The 23,333-nt window shown below is 41.2% G+C and overlaps 1 protein-coding gene across 2 annotated transcripts in view; it reads right to left on the reverse strand.

Moving 5' to 3' along the window:
* Positions 1–545: 545 nt before the first annotated feature.
* The window catches only part of FBXW11 (F-box and WD repeat domain containing 11), a 98,774-nt gene continuing 75,986 nt past the window's right edge, over positions 546–23,333 (reverse strand). For both annotated transcript variants that reach the window (XM_056516557.1, XM_056516558.1), the window contains 4 exons: positions 15,382–15,492; positions 14,827–14,905; positions 5,984–6,172; positions 546–3,255 (listed from right to left, as the gene is read on the reverse strand). In XM_056516557.1, coding sequence (XP_056372532.1) covers positions 6,011–6,172; positions 14,827–14,905; positions 15,382–15,492 — 352 coding nt within the window. In that variant the 3' untranslated portion in view covers positions 546–3,255; positions 5,984–6,010. The remainder of the gene's footprint in view (positions 3,256–5,983; positions 6,173–14,826; positions 14,906–15,381; positions 15,493–23,333) is intronic.

Genomic DNA, 23,333 nt, shown 5'->3' on the forward strand with positions numbered 1-23,333 from the left:
CACAGATGAATGCCCTCATGCAAGTGGGCATACTGGTAGATCCTGTCTGTGAAAAGGGTGTACATATGAGGCATTGAAGACTGCCTTTTCTTCCATTATTCTTTACAAACAGAGCGTTTCATTTTCTGAGTCAGTCCCTAACATAAATTTGATTCTGGTGCCAGAGAATGGACATACTATGCTCAGTTTTTTTCTCTACAGAAATTGACACCAACAGATAGTCTGTTGTCTTCCATTGCAGCCAAAAACGAGAGAGAGAGTGCCTCACATGGATACATAGTTACTTTTTCTGAAAACAATAAGGAGGCAGCCACTAGTATAAGATGTGCTAGGTGGCTGGCTGTATAACTACAGACAAACCCTGGGTTGTGTGCACCTGCAGGCAAATGGTCTCTAATCTAATATCTGTATATTCGTTAGAAGTAGGGGGCATATGAAAGTGAATAGGACTTCAGAATTAGACTACACATGGTTTGTAGTCCACTACCACTGAGATGGTGCTCAGGGTTCTATTATATTACAAATGTATAACTAAAAGCTTACTACTATCAGCAGTTTTTTTTATTAAGCACATTCCACAGTACAAAGCTTTTGATAAACAATATATTTACAGTTTCAATAAGCTATTCATACACATATGCTCAAATAAAGGATACACACAGAACTAAAAAGTTTCCCAGTGCTTCTAATTAAATAGTATTCATGTACATATGTCCAGTAATTGTTTGCAAAATAATGTCAAGAGCGCAGCCAGAAAGTTAGTGTATTTCAGAGTCTCTATGGGGACAAAAATTCACCTGCAAGTTACACTAAATATAATTACAAAACAATTTTTAAAACAGGTTTTAGGGGAATGGAATTTTAATACAAGCATTATACACTTTTTAATGAGCAATAATTCCGGGTAAATAGAGTAAGCAACTTGTGCTCATTACACAAACATAAGGTTGACAGGACGACATTGGCATCACTGATAGCAAGGCTGTTAACTATGTTTCAGATGTATCCAAATGTAAAATAACAATTACAGACTTTATTAAATGGCTTAGCAGGAAAACACACAAAAGCAGTTAACTATAAACAGCTTAATCTTAATCAAATATGTTGCTTTGGGGGTGTTGGTAGGGTTTGCAAAAAAAATAAACACTTGTTCTCAGCCAGGAAGATGGAAATACAAATATGTTGGCCTTAAAACGTAGCCCCACTCCAGTTTTTCTAGAGGCTTGGCTAGATGGCCATCCTGTAATCTTGTTATTTAATAATACATTTCAAAAATAGAGTTGTGGTAAGTCACTGACCTGTTTGCTTTAAAAAAAAAAAAAAAAATCTAACTTCCCACATTGCCCTTCACTTTTTGTCTGTGGAGCTAGATTATTTTAGCTGAGAACAAGCTGCTAAAAAGGCGAGGTTAAACCCGTACAGCAGAAATCCCAGTGACTTAACATAGCCCTATTTCTGAGGTTTTTCCGGCAATACCCAAGGTGACCGATAAAATATTCACTCCAAAGCAGGGCTTCACTTTAAGTACTGTTTCATATGAAAATATGTACTATTAGAAGGAATAATTCCAACAGGGTTCCCTGTAAATTCGGTCTAATTCACTAGACATTTCTGGTGCATTCAATGTAAAAAATAAGACTCAACCTACAATAATTTTCATGTAACAGTTGAGAGCCTATCATTCCGAATATAAAGGGCAGACAGTATTGTAGACTTTAATGTTCGGCAAATGTACGTACTGACTGAACTTTCAAACACAGAACAAAGCATCTTACATATTTGTGCTTATATACATTGTGTGGCCCACAGGAATCATACTGTACAGATTTGTTCCATGACAACTACAGTACATCGTGATTTCAGACTGCTGAAGTCATTCATGTTGGTTAATAAGATTAAGATTTACACATTAATGGCATATTAATATTCTATTCACATTTGCACGTAAACATATTTTACATTTTAATCAAATATAAACAGAATTACCAAGAAAAAGCCAAGTTATAGTTGAAAGTTATGAGAGCTAATCTGCCCAAATGCATTTTACAATATAACGGCAACTCAAAAAAAATAAAATAAAAAAAAAAAAAACACCCAAGGAAGGGGGAAAAAAAAAACACATCACAATGGTTACTTTGGCACAAATTAGGAACATTAATTTTACAATTTTTAAAATAGCAGGGAGCTTAATGTTAAAACCTGTTATAGCTGAATACTGACTGCAGATATTTTCTTTAAAGTGCACCTGTCAACCAAATCTATCAATGAATTATACTTGTTAAAAAGGACTCAAAATTTTTGAAACTTGGAATGATTAGACCCCTTGGAATCCCTTTCCGATCAGTAACTTTATGATGAGTTGGCTCCAACAATGAATTCCATTTTGTACCATAGAAGAGTGAGATTCAAGCAGTAAGAGCCACTTGTGAGATCTGGGTATTTATTGGAGCGATGGATATGAAATATGTGAAGAATAGAATATCAAGCATCATAATGTTGAAAAAAAACACAGATGTAACAGTCCAGAAAAGTAGAAAAGATTTGTTGACTATTTTTCCAGTTTACCTAACAGGTTCAACTCTTAGGATAAAATACTTCTAAAGCTTGTGCTCTGGGTCACAATACAGAAACAGGGCACGCTGCTTTTTTTCTCCTAGTGTTGTGTTACATGGCTAATCCTATAAGCTTGGTTGTGGTGATTCATGAAAAAAAAGATTAGGAAGGAAAAAGATGCTACAAAAGAAACGAGTAGCTGTCATCAATGAAACACAAAGATTGATAAACATGAGTGAAAAAATATCCCAACAGAGCAACAATGGCATATACAGTTACATTTCCTACCACATACATGCTAAACAAAGTATTTTCCATGTTCAAAGTTGGAAAGAAAAATGAAGCACAAAGAACATTTGGATATGTTTGGCACCCAAAACCTATTGGGAAACATTCTCCTTCAGAGTCACTAAGTGCAAAAAAAATGAGGTTGCATCCTTTTGTACTTATTCCCCTCAGCAAATGTTCAGTTCTTATATAAAATTTACATTTTCAGCTTTGGATTCTAGATGCAAATTATGGAACAGAACTTCAATGTGCATCTCCTGAAGTGGCTTGTAACTTCATAGTAATAAGAACGAGAGACAATATAAGTTAAAGTTGACTTGTAAGTGGCACCAGTAACAATCTCAGATAATTACTAGTACATGAGCTTCTCGCAGTATCCACATATCCAGTACAGTAGTTCAGTATAGCTAATCCCTAGAAAACAAAAAGTTACAGAATACCAATTATTTACTAAACATATGGCTTTCGTATGTCAAGATTATCATACAATATGTCACATGGATATAAACTGTTTTAGAAAAAAAAAACCTTTATGTAGATATAATGGGTTCACGCACAGCATGCATTTTAGAAAGATTTTGCTACACAGTTTTAATATCTGACTTTTTTTTTTTAAACATGTTTCAGCCATATTCTATTCATCCCATGCCATCCCCAATAAAGGAAAACTACTCAAAACAAAATGTTGTAATATTCTAAAGTTCTAATCTTTAAAGGGGTTCTCCAGCGCTTAGACATCTTATCCCCTATCCAAAGGATAAGATGCCTGATCGCGGGGGTCCCGCTGCTGGGGACCCTCGTGATCTTGCACGCCGCACCCAGTTTAGAATCAGTCCCCGGAGCGTGTTCACGCCGGGTCTGATTACTGTTGATTGCGGGGCCAGAGCGTTGTGACGTGAAGGTCACACCCCCTCCTATAGGCTTGCATTGAGGGGGCAGAACATGACGTCACACAGGGCGGAGCCTTGATGTCACAACGCTCCGGCCCCGTTATCGACAGTAATCAGACCCGGACTGATTATAAACGGGGTGCGGCGTGCAAGATCATGGGGGTCCCCAACGGCGGGACCCCCGCGATCAAGCATCTTATCCCCTATCCTTTGGATAGGGGATAAGATGTCTAAGCTCCGGAGTAACCCTTTAAGAAAGTGAAGTAACTGTAAATTAGCTTCACTACTCTTTCATAATTTAATTTTTTAAGCTTTGACAAACTCAAATATTTAGAATTCTGGAGAGTTTGGTGTGTAATAGCTTAGACGCAATTACATAATTTGTCATATGACACTGGAATACAGTCAAACTACTGTCTATGGTACTAATCCATATGAAACAAAGCAATAGTATTTAAAGCAGCTACAGTCATGGCCGTAAATGTTGGCACCCCTGAAGTTTTTCTAGAAAATGAAGTATTTCTTACAGAAAAGGATTGCAGTAACACATGTTTTGCTATACACATGTTTATTCCCTTTGTGTGTATTGGAACTAAACAAAAAAAAAGGGAGGAAAAAAAAGCAAATTGGACATAATGTCACACCAAACTCCAAAAATGGGCTGGACAAAATTATTGGCGCCCTTAACGTAATATTTGGTTGCACACCCTTTGGAAAAAAATAACTGAAATCAGTCGCTTCCTACAACTATCAATAAGCTTCTTACACTTCTCAGATGGAATGTTGGACCACTCTTCCTTTGCAAACTGCTCCAGGTCTCTCTTATTGGAAGGACTCCTTTTCCCAACAGCAATTCCTGTTCAATGGGATTTAGATCTGGACTCATTGCTGGCCACTTAAGAACTCTCCAGTGCTTTGTTACCATCCGTTTCTGGGTGCTTTCTGACGTATGTTTGGGGTCACTGTCCTGCTGGAAGACCCAAGATCTCGGAGGCAAACCCAGCTTTCTGACACTGGGCTGTACATTGCGACCCAAAATCCCTTGGTAATCCACAGATTTAATGATGCTTTGAACACATTCAAGGCACCCAGTGCCAGAGGCAGCAAAACAACCTCAGAACATCATTGAACCTCCACCATATTTCACTGTAGGTACTGTGTTCTTTTCTCTGTAGGCCTCATTCCATTTTCAGTAAACATAATCATGTGGTTTACCAAAAAGCTCTTTGTCATCTGTCCACAAGACGTTTTCCCAGAAGGATTTTGGCTTACTCAAGTTCATTTTGGCAAAATGTAGTCTTGCTTTTTTATGTCTGTGTCAGCAGTGGGGTCCTCCTGGGTCTCCTGCCATAGCGTTTCATTTCATTTAAATGTCGACGGATAGTTTGCGCTGACACTGATGCTCCCTGAGCCTGCAGGACAGCTTGAATATCTTTGGAACTTGTTTGGGGCTGCTTATCCACCATCCAGGCTATCCTGCGTTGACACCTTTCATAACATTTTTCTCTTCCATCCACACCCAGGGAGATTAGCTACAGTGCCATGGGTAGCAAACTTCTAGATAATGTTGCACACTGTGGACAAAGGCAAATCTAGATATCTGGAGATGGACTTGTAACATTGAGATTGTTGATATTTTTCCACAATTTTAGTTCTCAAGTCCTCAAACAGTTCTCTTCTCTTTCTGTTCTCCATGGCACAGACAGACAATGCAAAGACTATGTGAACTTCTCTCCTTTTTATCTGCTTTCAGGTGTGATTTTTATATTGCCCACATCTGTTACTTGCCTCAGTTTAAAGGAGCATCACATGCTTGAAACAATCTTATTTTTCAACAATTTTGAAAGGGTGTCAATTTTGTCCAGACCATTTTTGGAGTTTGGTGTGACATTATCTCCAATTTGCTATTTTTCCTCCTTTTTTGGGGGTTTTGTTCCAATGCACACAAAGGGAATAAACATGTGAATAGCAAAACATATGTTACTGCAATCCATTTCTGTGAGAAATACTTAATTTTTTAGAAAGATTTCAGGGGTGCCAACATTTACGGCCATGACTGTATGTATATGAATGAAGATAACGATAACATACCGAACAGCACAACATTTTAAAATGTACTCAACTTATTGCATTATTTATTATTATACTGCAGATGTCATGTGAGAATACAACCTTAGTATTCGCTAGGTAATTAAATAGTAATACATCTTGGATTTTAAGCCATTTCAATATTAAATTAAATCCACATTTACCTTGTAAGGAAATAAAAGTGCACAATGCTATCTGGAGATGTAAGTATATGTTCTAGATGGAGAACGGGTTTCATTAGGAGCATTTGAAGGAACATTTAAAAAATCCCAGATCAGAATGGTGTCATCATGGGAACTGCTAATGATTTGGAATTCATCAAACTGAAGCCGAAACACACGTCCTGAATGTTCCTAAAAGGAAATAAAGAATTGTTTAAAGATTGCATGATTAACCCCTTAAATGGGCACGGTCATAAAAAGTTTTTGTATATGTTGTACACCTTGGCAAAACAACCTAATATACTTTATAAGAACATTTTATTTCCTCTTTATAGAAAGCATGACTTATAAAATCATGGCTTTGTCCAAGCTGAAGCACAGACATGGGCACAGTCCAGTAAGTGAGGGAGAGAGCACAGAGGAGTGCCATCAGGCGGGAGAGAGCACAGAGGAGTGCCATCAGGCGGGAGAGAGCACAGAGGAGTGCCATCAGGCGGGAGAGAGCACAGAGGAGTGCCATCAGGCGGGAGAGAGCACAGAGGAGTGCCATCAGGCGGGAGAGAGCACAGAGGAGTGCCATCAGGCGGGAGAGAGCACAGAGGAGTGCCATCAGGCGGGAGAGAGCACAGAGGAGTGCCATCAGGCGGGAGAGAGCACAGAGGAGTGCCATCAGGCGGGAGAGAGCACAGAGGAGTGCCATCAGGCGGGAGAGAGCACAGAGGAGTGCCATCAGGCGGGAGAGAGCACAGAGGAGTGCCATCAGGCGGGAGAGAGCACAGAGGAGTGCCATCAGGCGGGAGAGAGCACAGAGGAGTGCCATCAGGCGGGAGAGAGCACAGAGGAGTGCCATCAGGCGGGAGAGAGCACAGAGGAGTGCCATCAGGCGGGAGAGAGCACAGAGGAGTGCCATCAGGCGGGAGAGAGCACAGAGGAGTGCCATCAGGCGGGAGAGAGCACAGAGGAGTGCCATCAGGCGGGAGAGAGCACAGAGGAGTGCCATCAGGCGGGAGAGAGCACAGAGGAGTGCCATCAGGCGGGAGAGAGCACAGAGGAGTGCCATCAGGCGGGAGAGAGCACAGAGGAGTGCCATCAGGCAGGAGAGAGCACAGAGGAGTGCCATCAGGCGGGAGAGAGCACAGAGGAGTGCCATCAGGCGGGAGAGAGCACAGAGGAGTGCCATCAGGCGGGAGAGAGCACAGAGGAGTGCCATCAGGCGGGAGAGAGCACAGGAGTGCCATCAGGCGGGAGAGAGCACAGAGGAGTGCCATCAGGCAGGAGAGAGCACAGAGGAGTGCCATCAGGCAGGAGAGAGCACAGAGGAGTGCCATCAGGCAGGAGAGAGCACAGAGGAGTGCCATCAGACAGAAGAGAGCACAGAGGAGTGCCATCAGACAGGAGAGAGCACAGAGGAGTGCCATCAGACAGGAGAGAGCACAGAGGAGTGCCATCAGACAGGAGAGAGCACAGAGGAGTGCCATCAGACAGGAGTGAGCACAGAGGAGTGCCATCAGACAGGAGTGAGCACAGAGGAGTGCCATCAGACAGGAGAGAGCAAAGAAGAGTGCCGTCAGACAGAAGAGAGCAGAGAGGAGTGCTGTCAGACAGGAGAGAGCACAAGAGTGCTATCAGACAGGAGAGAGCAGAGAGGAGTGCCATCAGACAGGAGTGAGCACAGAGGAGTGCCATCAGACAGGAGTGAGCACAGAGGAGTGCCATCAGACAGGAGAGAGCAAAGAAGAGTGCTATCAGACAGGAGAGAGCAGAGAGGAGTGCCATCAGACAGGAGTGAGCAGAGAGGAGTGCCATCAGACAGGAGTGAGCACAGAGGAGTGCCATCAGACAGGAGAGAGCAAAGAAGAGTGCTATCAGACAAAAGAGAGCAGAGAGGAGTGCTATCAGACAGGAGTGAGCAGAGAGGATTCCTCTCAGACAGGAAAGAGCAGTTAGGAATGCTATCAGGCAGGAGTGAGCAGAGAGGAGTCCTATCAGACAGGAGAGCGCACTGGTGTGCTATCAGACAGGACAGAGCACAGAGGAGTGCTAGCCCACCCTCACTTACTAGACTTTGTCCATGCCTGTGCTTCAGCTTTGACAAAGCCCGATTTCAAAAACCATGATTTCTATAAAAAGGAAATACAATTTTCTTACGAAGTATATTAGAAAGGTTAAGGTTTTGCTAAGATGTACAACATATACAATGTTTTTGAATCTGACAGTGCCCATTTAAGGGCATAACCTTTTTGACCTTGATGATACAGCAATTTTTTGTTTTTTTCCTCCTCTATTTTTAAGAGCCATAACTTTAATTATCCATCCACAGACCAATGAGGGCTTGCTTTTTGCTCAACTTGTACTTTATTACATAAAATTGCTCGACTTGTACTTTATTATCATAAAATGCACAGCAAAACCAAAATTATTGTTTATGTATATAAAATTAAAGAAAAACAGAATTTTGCAACTTTTTGGGGGTTTGTTTGTACGTTGTGCACTTTACTGTGTACAGTACTGGGCACCAGTGTACAAGAAAGATATAGTGGAGCTGGAGAGGGTTCAAAGACGGGCAACCAGAGTAATACGGGGAATGGGAGGACTGCAGTACCCAGAAAGATTATCAGAATTAGGGTTATTTAGTTTAGAAAAAAGAAGGCTTAGGGGAGACCCAATAACTAAGTATAAATATAATCGGGGGACAGTACAGACATCTCTCCCATGACCTATTTATACCCAGGACTGTATCTATAACAACAAGGGGGCACTCTCTACATTTAGAGGAAAGAAGATTTCTACACCATCACAGACAGGGTTCTTTACTGTAAGAGCAGTGAGACTGTGGAACTCTCTCCTGGAGGAGGTGGTCATGGTGAGCTCAGTAAAAGTTCAAAAGGGGTCTGGATGCATTTTTGGAGAGTAATAACATTATTATAGGGACAGACCGTTGATCCAGGGATTTATTCCGATCGCCCTATTGGAGTCAGGAAGGAACTTTTACCTCTAGTATGAGGGTTTTTGCCTTCCTCTGGATCAACTCAACTCAGTAGGGACTCATTAGGGTTATAGGTTGAACTTGATGGACTCTGGCCTTTTGTCAACCTTATGAACTATGTTACAGTAAAAAGTACATGTAATCTTTATTCTATAGGTCAATACGATTAAAATGATACACAATTTATATAGGTTTTTATATCATACTACTACAAAAAAACTTGAAAACAAAACTTATTTTGACCAAAGGCAGTACACAATTGCCCAATTTTGACCGTCCCTTTTCTCAGTATTTTAGGCTTAAACGGGAGAATACACTGCCAGTTAGCTCAGCGGAGCTGTTCAGAACCGCCGCGGAGTCCCGAACAGCTGAGAGGACAGCGGGAGGTGTCTTACCTTCTCCCTGTCCGATTGGCGTTTGATTGCTTCAATCCTGAAATCCAGGCTTGAGCAATCAAGCGGAGAAAACACTGATAAATGCATTCCTATGGCAATGCATTGAACAGTGCCTGCAATCAGTGTATGCAATGTTACAGCCCCTCGGAGGGGGCTATAACACTGCATAAAAAAATAAAAATAAAATAAAAAGTGAATAAATGTGATTTAACGCCCTCCCTAATAAAAATCAGAAATACCCCCTTTTACCATTTAAAAAATAAATCAAAATCAAAACAAACATGTGGTATACCCGCATGTGTAAATGTTCGAACCATAAAAATATATAGTTAACCCCTTAAGGACCGGGTTTTTTCAGTTTTTTGCATTTTCGTTTTTTGCTCCGTGCCTTTAACAAATCATAACTCAATTTTTCACCTAAAAATCCATATGAGTGCTTATTTTTTGGCCACCAATTCTACTTTGTAATGACGTCAGTCATTTTGCCCAAAAATCTACGGTGAAACGGAAAAAAAAATCATTGTGCGACAAAATTGAAAAAAAAATGCTGTTTTGTAACTTTTGGGGCTTCCGTTTCTACGTAGTACATTTTCCGGTAAAAATGACACCTTATCTTTATTCTGTAGGTCCATACGATTAAAATGATACCCTACTTATATAGGTTTGATTTTGTCGTACTTCTGGAAAAAATCATAACTACATGCAGGAAAATTAATACGTTTAAAATTGTCATCTTCTGACCCCTATAACTTTTTTATTTTTCCGTGTATGGGGCGGTATGAGGGCTCATTTTTTGCGCCGTGATCTGAAGTTTTCAACGGTACCCTTTTTGCATTGATAGGACTTATTGATCGCGTTTTATTCATTTTTAAATGATATAAAAAGTGACCAAAAATGCACTATTTTGGACTTTGGAATTTTTTTTGCGCGCACGCCATTGACCGAGCGGTTTAATTAATGATATATTTTTATAATTCGGACATTTCCGCACGCAGGTGATACCATATATGTTTATTTTTATTTACACTGTTTTATTTTTTATTTATTTATCAAACTTTTAATAGGGGAGGAGTTAAATGATCTTTATTCACTTTTTTTTTCCACTTTTTTTTGCAGTGTTATAGCTCCCATAGGGACCTATAACACTGCACACACTGATCATCATTGATCACTGGTTTCTCATAGGAAACCAGTGATCGACGATTCTGCCGCATGACTGCTCATGCCTGGATCTCAGGCACTGAGCAGTCATTCGGCGATCGGACAGAGAGGAGGCAGGTAGGGGCCCTCCTACTGTCCTGTAAGCTGTTCGGGATGCCGCGATTAGCCGCGGCTATCCCGAACAGCCCGACTGAGCTAGCCGGCAACTTTCACTTTCACTTTTAGCCGCGCGGCTCAGCTCTGAGCGCGCGGCTAAAGGGTTAATAGCGCGCGGCGCCGCGATCGGTGCTGCGCGCTATTAGAGGCGGGTCCCGGCTTCACTATGACGCCGGGCCCGCCGTGATATGACGCGGGGTTACTGTGTAACCCCGCGTTATATCAGGAGGGCAGGACCAAGGACGTACCGGTACGTCCTTGGTCCTTAAGGGGTTAATTAAGCCGCACACACAATGGCGTACGCGCAAAAAAAAATCCTAAGTCCAAAATAGCGTATTTTTGTTTGCTTTTTATAAATTTTTTATGGTATAGTGGACAAAAATTTGGATCAAAACAAAAAGGTTACAGATAAAAACGTTAGATCACAGCGCAAAAAATGAGCCCTCATACCACCCCAATCGAGGAAAAATAAAAAAAAGTTATAGGGGGTCAAAAGATTTTAAACGTATACATTTTCATGCATGTAGTTATTTTTTTCCTGAAGTACAACAAAATCAAACCTATATAAGTAGGTTATCATTTTAATCGTATGGACCTACAGAATAAAGAGAAGGTGTCATTTTTACCGAAAAATGTACTGTGTAGAAACGGAAGCCCCCAAAACTTGGCATTTTTTCTTCAAATTTGTCCCACAATTATTTTTTTTCCCGTTTCGACATAGATTTTTGGGTAAATTGACTGATGTCCTCACAAAGTAGAATTGGTGGCGCAAAAAAATCATAGGGATTTTTAGGTGCAAAATTGAAAGGGTTATGATTTTTAAAAGGTGAGGAGGAAAAAACGAAAGTGCAAAAACTAAAAAACGCTTGGTCCTTAAGGGGTTAAAGGAAATCTGTCTTCAGTATCACCCGCACTAACCTGTCATAGAGGCTTGTAGTGCGGTTGATACTGATCAAAATTATACTTACGGTGCCCAGAACCGCCACGCCATTATTGCTCATTTTCGGGTATGCAAATTAGGTTAATGGGGCATGGGCGGAGCTTGGACCCGAGCTCCAGGCACTCTGACGCAATCTTTGGCCGGGCGGGCACTGCTCATCCATATGCATAACCCCCTCCCTGATCTCGTGGCCGTGCTACTGAGCGGTGCATGCGTCGCACAGTAGCACGGCTGCACATGCAGGGAGGGGGTTATGCATATGGATGAGCAGGGTGGAGCGCCCGTCGGCCGAAGATTACGTCAGAGTGCCTGGAGCTCGGGTCCAAGTTCCGCTCATGCCCCAAGGACCTAATTTACATACCCAAAAATGAGCAATAACGGCGTAGCAGTTTAGGGCACCGTAAGTATCATTTTGATCAGTATCACAGGTTAGTGCAGGTGATACTGATTACAGATTTGCATTAATTCACTGTACAATGCTGTGCTATTGCATAACATTGTACAGTGTGATTGGCACTCTACCAATAAAGCCTGCCTTTGTCAAGCAGCATCAATGGAACGATTATTCGGTGGCTGGTAAGGAGACCTCCATCCGAATGAGGATACCAACACCTGTCTAACTTTAGCTTTATCCAGTCTCTTAAGAGTCTCTAGTTCCAACACCCAGAACACAACAGATCAAAACATTTGACATCTCACGTTTATTAAATTACTAGCTGAGTACCCGGCGTTGCCCGATTTTTCCTTCCTCATTCTTGTTGGGGAGGAAAATCAACAAAGGAGGAAGCTTTTGACTTCATATCCCGTCCTCATATATTGTTGTCATATCCCGACCTCCTGTCCCGAACATCACGTCCTATCTCGACCTCCCATCCCGTCCTCATATCCCGACCCGTAATATGTGTACGAGGTATTGAAATATCTCCAGCCGTACGGAAGTTATGTGAGAACATACATTTCCCATTGATTTGCATGGGACTTTAAATGGGCACTGTCATGAAAAATAATTTTTGATATGTTGTAGTACTCAAGTACTACAACATATCGCTAATATACTTTTATTAAAAAAAATGCTTTTAAAACATTTTAAAAGCAATTTGAAATTCGCCCACTAGGGGGCGCCCTCCTAGTGGCCGAATGCAGTGCGGCGTGACGTCACTGCAAAATTCCGACTGATTCCGGCAGGGCATCAGTCGAAATTTTGCGCAGGCGCAGTAACAGCCAGGGCTGTTTGGGTTTACATACCGAGTGGCAGGAAGAGTCTCCCCCGCACCCGTCCCTCCCGCATCGGCTCCTGGCTCACTCCTTCCCACATGAAACTCCTGTCCTGGGTGCCTCCAGTTGTTTTACCACTACAACTCCCAGCATGCCCTGACAGCCAATAGATGTCAGGGCATGCTGGGAGTTGTAGTGGTGAAACAGCTGGAGGCACCCTGTTGGGAGAACTAAGGGCGGAAGTCCCCCCCAGCAGGCATCAGTGACGTGGTGCCTGCTGGGGAAGTCTGCCTGGTAATGAGCACACTACCAGGCAGACTAAATGCCATTTTAAAAATAGTAAAAAAAATAAATAAAGGCAGGGAGGGTGTTAGGGATAGAAGTGCAATAGGCAGGGACAGAAAAAAAAAAGATCATGATGGTGGGAGCTACCCTTTAAACAAAAACCCTGGCACTCACAAATAGGGTTAGTTAAGGGTTAAATTAACTATCCTATATTTTAAGTGGACATATAAGTAACATGTGACCAAGTATTATGGAAATATCTCCAGCCGTTTGGAAGTTATGCAGTAACATATTTCCCATAGACTTGCATGGGACTTTAAACATAAGCCCCCCCCCTGGCAAATGGGGGTGAGTAAGGGTTAAATCACCTATCCTATGTTTGTTGTTGACATATAAGTAACATGTGTGCCAAGTTTCATGTTAATATCTTTAGCCATTTGGAAGTTTTTGTGGAACATACATACATACATACATACATACACACACACACACACACACACACACACAGTGGCCCTCATTTACTATTCTAAACCCGACTTCTTTTGTCGGGTTTTTTTGGCGCATCTTTGTCTGCGACATGTCGCAGACATCGTGCGCCAGTCTGCGAAACGATGCAACATTTTTTCCCGACGGACCTGATGTGGATTCTCCCAAACCCGAAAAAGGGGCGTAACCTGACATTTCTGAGCTTTCCCACATATTTATAAAGGTTTCCAACCCGAATTTGTTGAATTGTTGTGGATTTTTTCCCCGACAACTCAGAGGAGTTGGAAAACAAAACATCATAATGAATATCAGGGGAAAAAAGCAGTCGGGTAAGAAAGCAAGATAGACTTACAACCCGATTTTCTAAGTAAATGAGGGCCATTGAGTTTTATTATATATATTGTAATGCTTTAAATATAACCCTCAGTTTTCTGTCCCTTATTAATATAGGTGTTGAAAAAAGTGGTGGAAGCTTGATAAATGTGTCATTTTCAATGCAATTATTCCAGAAAACAATTGTAAGTGCATTAAAAAAAAAATAAGTGTCATGGTTATTATGGCTACGTTTACATTAAATAATGAACCTACATCATGGCATAGGTCAGTATACTGGCAAAACTGTATGGTAGTGACCATGCTTTCAAATCTCACCAAATGACAGACTTGAAGGGGTTTTACTATGAAGATAAATAGATCTTAACCGATGCATTATGTGAAATGAAACATGTTTGCAAATACAAATTATTATCAGATATCAATCTTTTTAAAAGACGGCCCACTAATACAGGTAGAATACTCTTGTTTTTTGCTGGTTGATATGGGAGACGTCCTGTAGACATTTTCTTCTTCAGGTCTGGTATGATCAGTTTTCACACAGTGAATATAGAGCTGAGTTAGACTGTAGTATATACATCTGCTACACTGCATAAAGTTCACTTCCATACTGATGTATGAGGGAGTCTGCATGCCTGGCTGAATGCTCACTGGCCAGGATAAGGTAAATGTACATTATGTTCTGCTATAGCTGTCTATATTACAGTCTAACACTAAATTCTCTTTGTAGAAGGGGAGGGTGAATGATATTCACTATAATAACACTGTATGCTGTGTGAGGAGTTGGAGAGAAGAGATCATTCTTTTTTATATTATCTCCTTTTATATATCTCAATGTCTGAAGAAACTGCACTGGTCATTAAGATTAAATACTGTCATTTATACATACCACCAAAGTACGCAAACATAAGGTGCTGGCAGGTGCTCGCGGATCCAAGGCAGCTTGCAGATCCCAAACCTTTATTTTTCTAGTAGTAACAAGAAATGCAATTTAAATAAGAATTCATCATTTATGAAAGTAGTAATAAAAAAAAGCAAAAAAGACTTGAACGTTACCCATTGAAATAATCATCAGTTTTTATTGTACGAATATTCTTTGTTAGTGTAACTGGAGTGGCAGAACATGTGCTTGACTATTTATTGTTCAATACAAAAAACTCACAATGGGGTGCTTATGATGAAGAAAGAGGAAGGGGAGTGACTCAAGACCCCCCCCCCCCCCCCCATGCTAGTGGTTGGGGAAGGGTACCAGCGGAGGGGCTTCCAATAAATCATCATATGGTGTACCCAGGTGATAACTACTTGTGGGGGAAAAACATCTACATTTTGAGAAAGAATGATCTTCTCAACAGCGACAAAATTAATGTAAGAATACTAAAAACCATTATAAAAATTAATATGAACGGTTGTCTCTTACTCTACATACACACAGATTAATACATACCCATCATAGGCTCCACTGACAATCCTCTTGTTATCAAATCTTATACAGCGCACAAGCTCTTCATGGCCTTCTAAAACCCGCAAACATGCTCCACATTCTATATCCCATAACCTATTTAGTAAAACAAATTAAGAAATAATATATTACACAGATTTTACAGACTTACTATATATGTCAGCTACTTAGAACATTAAAAAACTCTGTCTGAAGGCTCATTAGTAATATATTAAACCTTATGGAACCTTATGTAGAATATTAAAATGATAGCACAGTCTTTAACACAAAGGTCCATTAGGCTAGGTTTACATGTACAGGCTTTGGGTCCAAATCAAACTTAAAAGTTATACCAAGATAACAGTAATCACCTGACCACAGGGAAGCAGGTAACTTGCTCATTGGTGACCCTCAAAAATCCCAAGAAAAAGATCCCTGGTCTCTGGAGTGAATGACGTGGCAGCATGCAGGGCCAGCTACAGCTCCATGCACTTTTTAGGTTTCAGAAGATAACAGTACAGTGCTATTTTATGACGTGCCATAGATTGTGAATGGAACAAAGGAGAAACAGGAGCGCTTCCTGGTGTGACACCTTCAGGTGAATCCTATATAAAATAAGCGAGCCAAGGATAAACTCACCTAAGATGGCTGTGCAAAATACCGGCACAACACGTTTAACATGTTAACGACCATGGATGTGTATACACGTCCAGGCAGGATGCACATTCCCGCACCAGGACACGTATACACGTCCATGGTTCGTTCTCGTGGGTACTGCCCAGTGTACCCACAAGATCACGGCAGGGACTCAGCTGTAACACAGCCGAGACCCTGCTGCACTGCTGGGACCGAAGTAAACTTTGTTCCGGCAGTCTAACCCTTACAGCTGCGGTCGGAAATGACCGCGGGCTGTAAGTGTTTTGACAGAGGGAGGGAGCTCCTTCTGTCTCCCCTGCAGCGCTAACGCAGAGTGCTGTGTGTAATCCCTGGTGGCAGGGGCCTGCCACAGCTGTATGTAATCCCCAGGCGAGCAGTTTAACCCTTACAGCCGCGGTTCAGTCCTGGCAGTTTAACCCTTACGACCCCGAGCTGTAACGAGTTTGTCAGAGGGAAGGTGCTCCCTCTGTTTCTCTCCTGTAGCACCCCACAATGGTCATGGAGTTTGGCTAGTTACCTGGGGGTCTTACAAGGATCCCCAGGTCTGCCCCGGTTATTGCCTGTCAGAGGCACGTCCTGATATGTTGCTTGCCAGTGTAAAATTGGAAGGCAGCACATAACTGTAATGCTTTGGAATACTACATATTCCAAAGCATTAAAAAAAAAAGAAAAGTGTAAAAAAAATAATTTATATATATATTTACATATATATTTTTCTTTTATGCATAATGTGTAGGGTCACACGGCGTACATCCACAGCATATTATGTGCTGCAGATGCCCGCCAGCAGTCACGATAATGAACTATCTTCTGCGGCTGGGTAGCTTTGTGTGTCCACTCATAGCGGCGGATTTCTCATCGGCAGTCATGAGCAGACACACTGAGCTACCCAGCCACAGCAGTGATCTCGCCCTTGTGACTGCCGGGGTGGCATCTGCGATGTGAAATACGCTGCGAATGTGCTCTACATGACCCTACACTGCATCCCGTTCATACTGCGTTACAGCAGTTTGTTAGAGGTATCTGTCAGCATCACATAAAAAAAGTGATGCTGTCTTATACTTTAGCAGTTCCATTCATTTCTGAATGAGACTTCTACAGTATACATTGGCATCCCTTTTTTGACATTTCTCGGACACCTATACTGCGGAAATGCAGTATGAATGGGGACTATCAACCCCCCCCCCCCAACAAAATAAACCAGTTTAAACGCCCAGTAAAATAAACGCCCAGTGATGGATATTTTCGCCATGAGCGGGTGCTTATTCCCACAACATGACTGATATATCCTTTGGGAACATTACTTGTCACAGACAGTCACTGCTAGCCGACCAAGGACCGATCAAGCTCTGGAGTGCAGTATTGTTCTGACAGCTCCGATCCTTTGCAGGCATGGGGTGGGGTCTATAATTCATATAATGATGCCCTGAAAGCCAAAGGGGGCTCCTTTCCTTCTTGGTCCTACCACGCAGTCAGGCAATTAGATATGGCCTAAGTAGGGGCACTGCCCAGCCTGGGACGAACAGCGTGATAAAATATGGCCACATTACCTCCATTTCAAAGGCGACTTACCAAAATGATGATGTCCCATAAATAAAAAAATTTGTGTGAAAAAAAAAAAGCTAATTTCAATTTTTTCCACAGATTTTTAAATAATTCTAGCCACACAATAAGGGCTCAACGTACTCACTTTTGCCCTAGGTGAATACTTTACGGGGTGTAGTTTCTAAAATGGGGTCACTTCTGGGGGTGCAGTATTGTTCTAACAGCTAGAATGCTTTGCAAGATGAAGTGCGGCCTATAATTTGTATAATGATATCCTGAAAGCCAAATGGTGCTTCTCTCTTTTGGGTCCCACCATATGGTCATGCAACCAAATATGGTCTAAGCGGTGGTATTACCGAACACGGGATGAACAGCGTAATAAAATATAGGGTGCAGTTCCTCCTTTTATGATGCAATGTACAAAAAAATATGTCCCACAAATTATGCATTTGTGTAAAAATAAGCGCATTTAAAATTTTCCACTGACTTTGTAACCTTTCCAGTCACACAAAAAGGACTCAAAGCACTCTCTTGGTTATGCAGCTAAAACCCTTTGCAGGCATTAAGTGCAGCCTATAATCCATTCGGCCTAAAATGATGCCCAAATGGCGCTTTTCTCCTCCTGGGTTGTACCACGCGGCCAAGGAACCAAATATGGCCTAAAACGGGGGTATTTCCAAACACAGGCCAAGCAGCCCAATAAAATATAGGGTGCATTTCTTTCAATATCAGAAGCATTGTACAAAAAATATGTCCCAAAAATTTTGCATTTTTAACACTGACTTTGTATTAATTCCTGCCCAAAAAAAACTAAAGGTGTTAAAATACTCACTGTACCCCCTAGAGAATACCTTGAGGGGGTCTAGTTTTTAAAATGGGGTCATGGTTCCTATGTTCTACCACCTTCAAATTTCTGCAAACCTTGCATAGCACATGGAATTTATTTTTTATTTTTTATAAATTTTGAAAATTTCAAGTTAAATTGTTAGGGTTCTAATTGATTTAAAATTAAAAAAAAACACTCAAAATAAACTAGCCATCTGAAAGCATAAGTTTCATAAACTATTAGGTCAGTAAGTATAAATATATGCAACCTATTAGTGTTAAAGTAGCAAAAAATCTTTTTTCAAAATTTCATGATTTTTTGCATTGTTAAAAAAAATAAAAAATTATATCGGCTTACATTTTACACATGGAGGACAACTTTTGACCAAAAAAAAATAAATATTCAGAATTATCGTGATTGGCAAAACATTACCAGAGTTATTCTCTAATAAAGTCAGACATCCACGATTGGAAAAAAAAACAAAAAAAAAACAGGCCTGGTCTTTAACCCCTTAACGACCAGGAACGTAAATGTACGTCCTGGTTTGGCGGTACTTTGTGCACCAGGATGTACATTTACATCCTGTGTATGACCGCGAGCACCGCTCCGATGCACGGCAGGTTCCAGCTGCTGTCTCCCGGCGTCTCCTGCTCTGGTCTGAGATCGAGCAGACCAGAGCAGAAGATCGCCGATAATACTGATCAGCTATGCCCTATGCATAGCACTGAACAGTATTAGCAATCAAATGATTGCTATAGATTGTCCCCTATGGGGACATAAAAAGTGTAAAAAAAAGTTGAAAAATTTAAAAATAAAGTAAAAAAAAAGTGAAAAATCCCCTCCCCCAAGAAAAATTGTCAATTTTTCCCATTTTACCCCCAAAAAGCGTATTTAAAAAAAAAAATAAACATATTTGGTATCGCCGCGTGCGTAAATGTCCGAACTATCAAAATATAATGTTAATGGTCCCGTATGGTGATGCGTAAACGTAAAAAATTAAAAGTCCAAAAATGCAGCTTTTTGTCACATTTTATTCAAAAAAATGTATAAAAAATGATATAAAAGTTATATATAAATGCAAATGTGGTATCAATAAAAAGTACACATGACGGTGCAAAAAATGAGCCCTCAAACCACCCTATATATAGTTATTGGTGGTCAAAAAAGGGCGATTTTAGATTACAAATTTTGTACAAAAAGTTTTTTTTTTTAAGCGGTACAAAAATATAAAAGTATCTAGCCATGGGTATCATTTTAATCGTATTGACCCACAGAATAAAGAACATGTAATTTTTACCATAAATTGTACAGTGCGAAAACGAAACCCTACAAAATGTGCAAAATTGTGGTTTTCCTTTAAACTTCCTCCCTAGAAAAATATTTTTTTGGGTTCACCGTATATTTTATGGTAAAACGAGAGGTTTCATTACAAAGTACAATTGGTCACGCAAAAAACAAACCCTTATATGGGTCTTTAGATGGAAATATAAAAGAGTTATGGATTTTAGAAGGAGAGGAGGGGAAAAAAATGCAAAAATAAAATTGGCCTGGTCCTTAAGGTGAAAATGGGCTTGGTCCTTAAGAGGTTAAGGGGCGTACAGACCTAATTGTTTTGGCCCTTAAGGGGTTAAAGATATAATCATGTAGGGCTGCTGCTCCTTCCTCCACACGCTCCCAGGCTTTTACAATAGACCACAATATCACACACTCCAACTGAGGATTACAGGGCGCTGCCATAGAGGTAGTCCAAGAAAGGCTTTAAAATATACTTCTAAAATGATTAAAAAGACGTACTACGTGTTACAAAACCGGACTGGATTCTTCTTCAGGTACCTGAAGAAGAAACCGGTCCGGTTTTGTAGCACGTAGTACGTCTTTTTAATAAATCTCTTAAAGGGTAGGTTCACACGTACGCAGATTTGATGCACAGGATTTTCTGCTGCAGATTTCAATGTAAACTAAATGACTGAGCGCAGCTTCTAATCTGCAGTTACAAATCCTGCACATCAAATCTGTGCAGGATCCTGTACGTGTGAACGTACTCTAAAAGTATTTTTTAAAGCCCTTCTTGGACTACCTCTGTGGCAGCGCCCCGTGATCCTCCGTTGGAATGTGTGATATTGTGGTCTATAGAGTTTGAATGGAGCAGTGTCTGAGGATAAGCATTGCTGCTCCATTCACACCAGAGACAATGGACCTCTGTTCCCAACCGACAAGCTACGTAAAACAGCTAGGTAGAAAATGTAAATCTTGGGATGACCCCTTTAATTCGGGAATTTCAGCCCTCAGCTCCTTTCTCCACCTGTAATACTTTGAGATATTTCAGGGTGTTTAAAAGGAAATATGACTTTTTTCACTAATTACAGCCAAATACCACAACATGTTCTTGTTTCTAATTTTTCTATTTTCCAGATTGTAATTTTATTTGTTGGACATTATAATTGGGGCAGCCATCTTTGAGTCTTTTTAACAGCATTTAGAGATATGCTTTACAGCAAGCCCTATGAACATAGAAACAGACTGGCCCAGGCCCGCAGAAGTGTTTTCCCTCAGTCACAGATTGACCAAGTGGACAGATACTTGTGTCAGCACCAACGTAAGCAAGTGCTGCACAGAAGGGACTGAGTAAGGAAGTTTAAAACCATGTTCACACGGCAGAACTTCCAAGCAGAATCTGGCAGAAAAATTCTGCTGCAGCAGAGTACTATTGTTTTTAGTGATATTCTGGCTGCGCCATGGCGACATTTCTGAAATATTTATTTATATAAAAAAAAATAAAAAATAAAAGAAAAACCTTAAAATGTCAGCAGGAACCTAACTCTTCTGGTATATGTTATATGCCCTGCTGGAGGCCAGCGTCTGAAGAAAAAGGTGCCTACCATGGGTGGGCAAAACGGGGGGAACCGAACTCTAGCCCCCTGCCCCCGATCTGCTATCAGTCAGTCGCTTCTGACCAATAGCAGGGATAGGAGGGGTGGCACCCCTGCCACCTCACTCCTATTCCTTCAGGTGGATCGAGGGTGTCTTCGACATCCCCAATACCCCTTATTTTCTGGGTCACCGGAGACCTGGAATCGATCGCCAGTCTGAATTGGGGCACGTCTAAGAAAACCTCAGGGGTTTGCAAGGGGTGCCTGCTGAACAATTTCACAGCAGGCATCACGGTCCGGTCCCTGCCCGGCGAGGACCGGAATTCCCATAGGTGTACTTGTACGCCCTGGGTCCTTAAATGGTTAGGGTGTGATTTTTATGTTGCCCACACCTGTTACTTACCCCAGGAAAGTTTAAAGGAGCATCACATACTTGAAAATCTTATTTTTCCACAATTTTGAAAGGGTGCCAATAATTTTGTTCCGTCCATTTTTGGAGTTTGGTGTGATATGTTCAATTTGCTTTTTTTCCTCCCTATTTTGGTTTAGTTCCAATGCGCAAAAAGGGAATAAACATGTGTATAGCAAAACATGTGTTACTGCAATCCTTTTCTGTGAGAAATAATTTTCTAGAAAAATTTCAGGGGTGCGAACATTTATGGCTGACTATGATTTTTTGTAATTATTTCCATTTTTAACTTTTCTACTCTGTTGTAGACAGATCGCGAGTGCAGTTTCTTCTAGGTCTGCCTTGTTTTCAGTATTTGATATTTGTCCACAACATAACAGAGCACCACCAGAATAGTGGCATTTGTGTACATCTATGTGCATGGCGCAGACTTTCAATTAATGTGTACTGAGCCCCATTCAGGAGTGCCAGACTTCCTACTCTTGCACTGCCAAGAGTTGTTCACTTTACTCAAGCATATAAAGCCTCTAAAGCTCTATACCACACTGATTTATTGGTTCGCATGCCCGATCAGTACAGAAAAACTTATCACTTATCCGCAGGATAGGGGATACATTTTAGATTGCAGAGGGTCCGAGCGCTGTGGTCCTCCACAATTGTCTGTACAGAGCCCCGGCTCTCCCACAGTGTGGCGCATCACGACCCCTGCCCGGAGTGGGGGCTGCCATGCCCGCTCCATATATCTCTATGGGAGAGCTGTTCGGCTATCTTCGCCTCTCCCATAGAAATATATGGAGGGTGTTTGGCGGCGGCAACTTCGTGTGGGGGGGGGCGTGGCACGCCACTCTGTGGGAGAGCCGGGGCCAAGTACAGATGATCGTGAGGGGCCACAGCGCCGCGATCTAAAACTTATCCCCTATCCTGAAGTTTTTCTGTACTTATCAAGCATGGGACTTCTTTAAGATAGCATTATCCTTAAAAAGCAAAGCTTGTAAAAGAGGAATCAGAGCTCCAGATGGAGAGTAAAAGATGAAAATCAAAATACTACAACTTAAAAATTGTATTTTCCTCTGTGAACCACACCTTTTTCGGGATTAAAGAGCACCCTGGCATGGTTGTAGTAGCTGGAAGTGGTTGGGAGGCGAAAACAGCCAAGGTGGCTTTTTAATCCAGTCTATGTAACTACAATTGATGAGTTACACAAACAGTGTAGCTATTGGTGCTATGCGGTTAACACAACTTTAATTAACCTCTATAGGAGTTCCATAAACTCTTTGGCTGTTTTCGGCTTTCCAATCACCTTTGGAAGCCGCCTAAATTTTAAAATTTAAGAAGCCAAAAGATGGCCAGAAATTCTAAACTATTGTAATGGCTGGACATCTAAAAACAAATTTTGAATAATTGTTATTTTTGTACTTAATTGCTTTACCTCACACTTCTACCACAAAACAGCCCATGTGCCATACTCTTACACAAGAATCTCCATCCCCTGTGCCTCATTTGATGAATATTCATAGGTGTTTTGACTGTTTCTGCAGCCAACTCCCTCATTACCAAACACTGGTGATGTCATCAGCATTAAAAGGTCAATTAAAGGGAAACTGAAAGAGGAGTCACCCACGCCAACCTAAAGAAAAACAGGTAGATAGTG

This window comes from Hyla sarda, chromosome 4 (genome assembly GCF_029499605.1).
Source record: "Hyla sarda isolate aHylSar1 chromosome 4, aHylSar1.hap1, whole genome shotgun sequence".
In the NCBI taxonomy this organism is placed as follows: Eukaryota; Metazoa; Chordata; class Amphibia; order Anura; family Hylidae; genus Hyla; species Hyla sarda.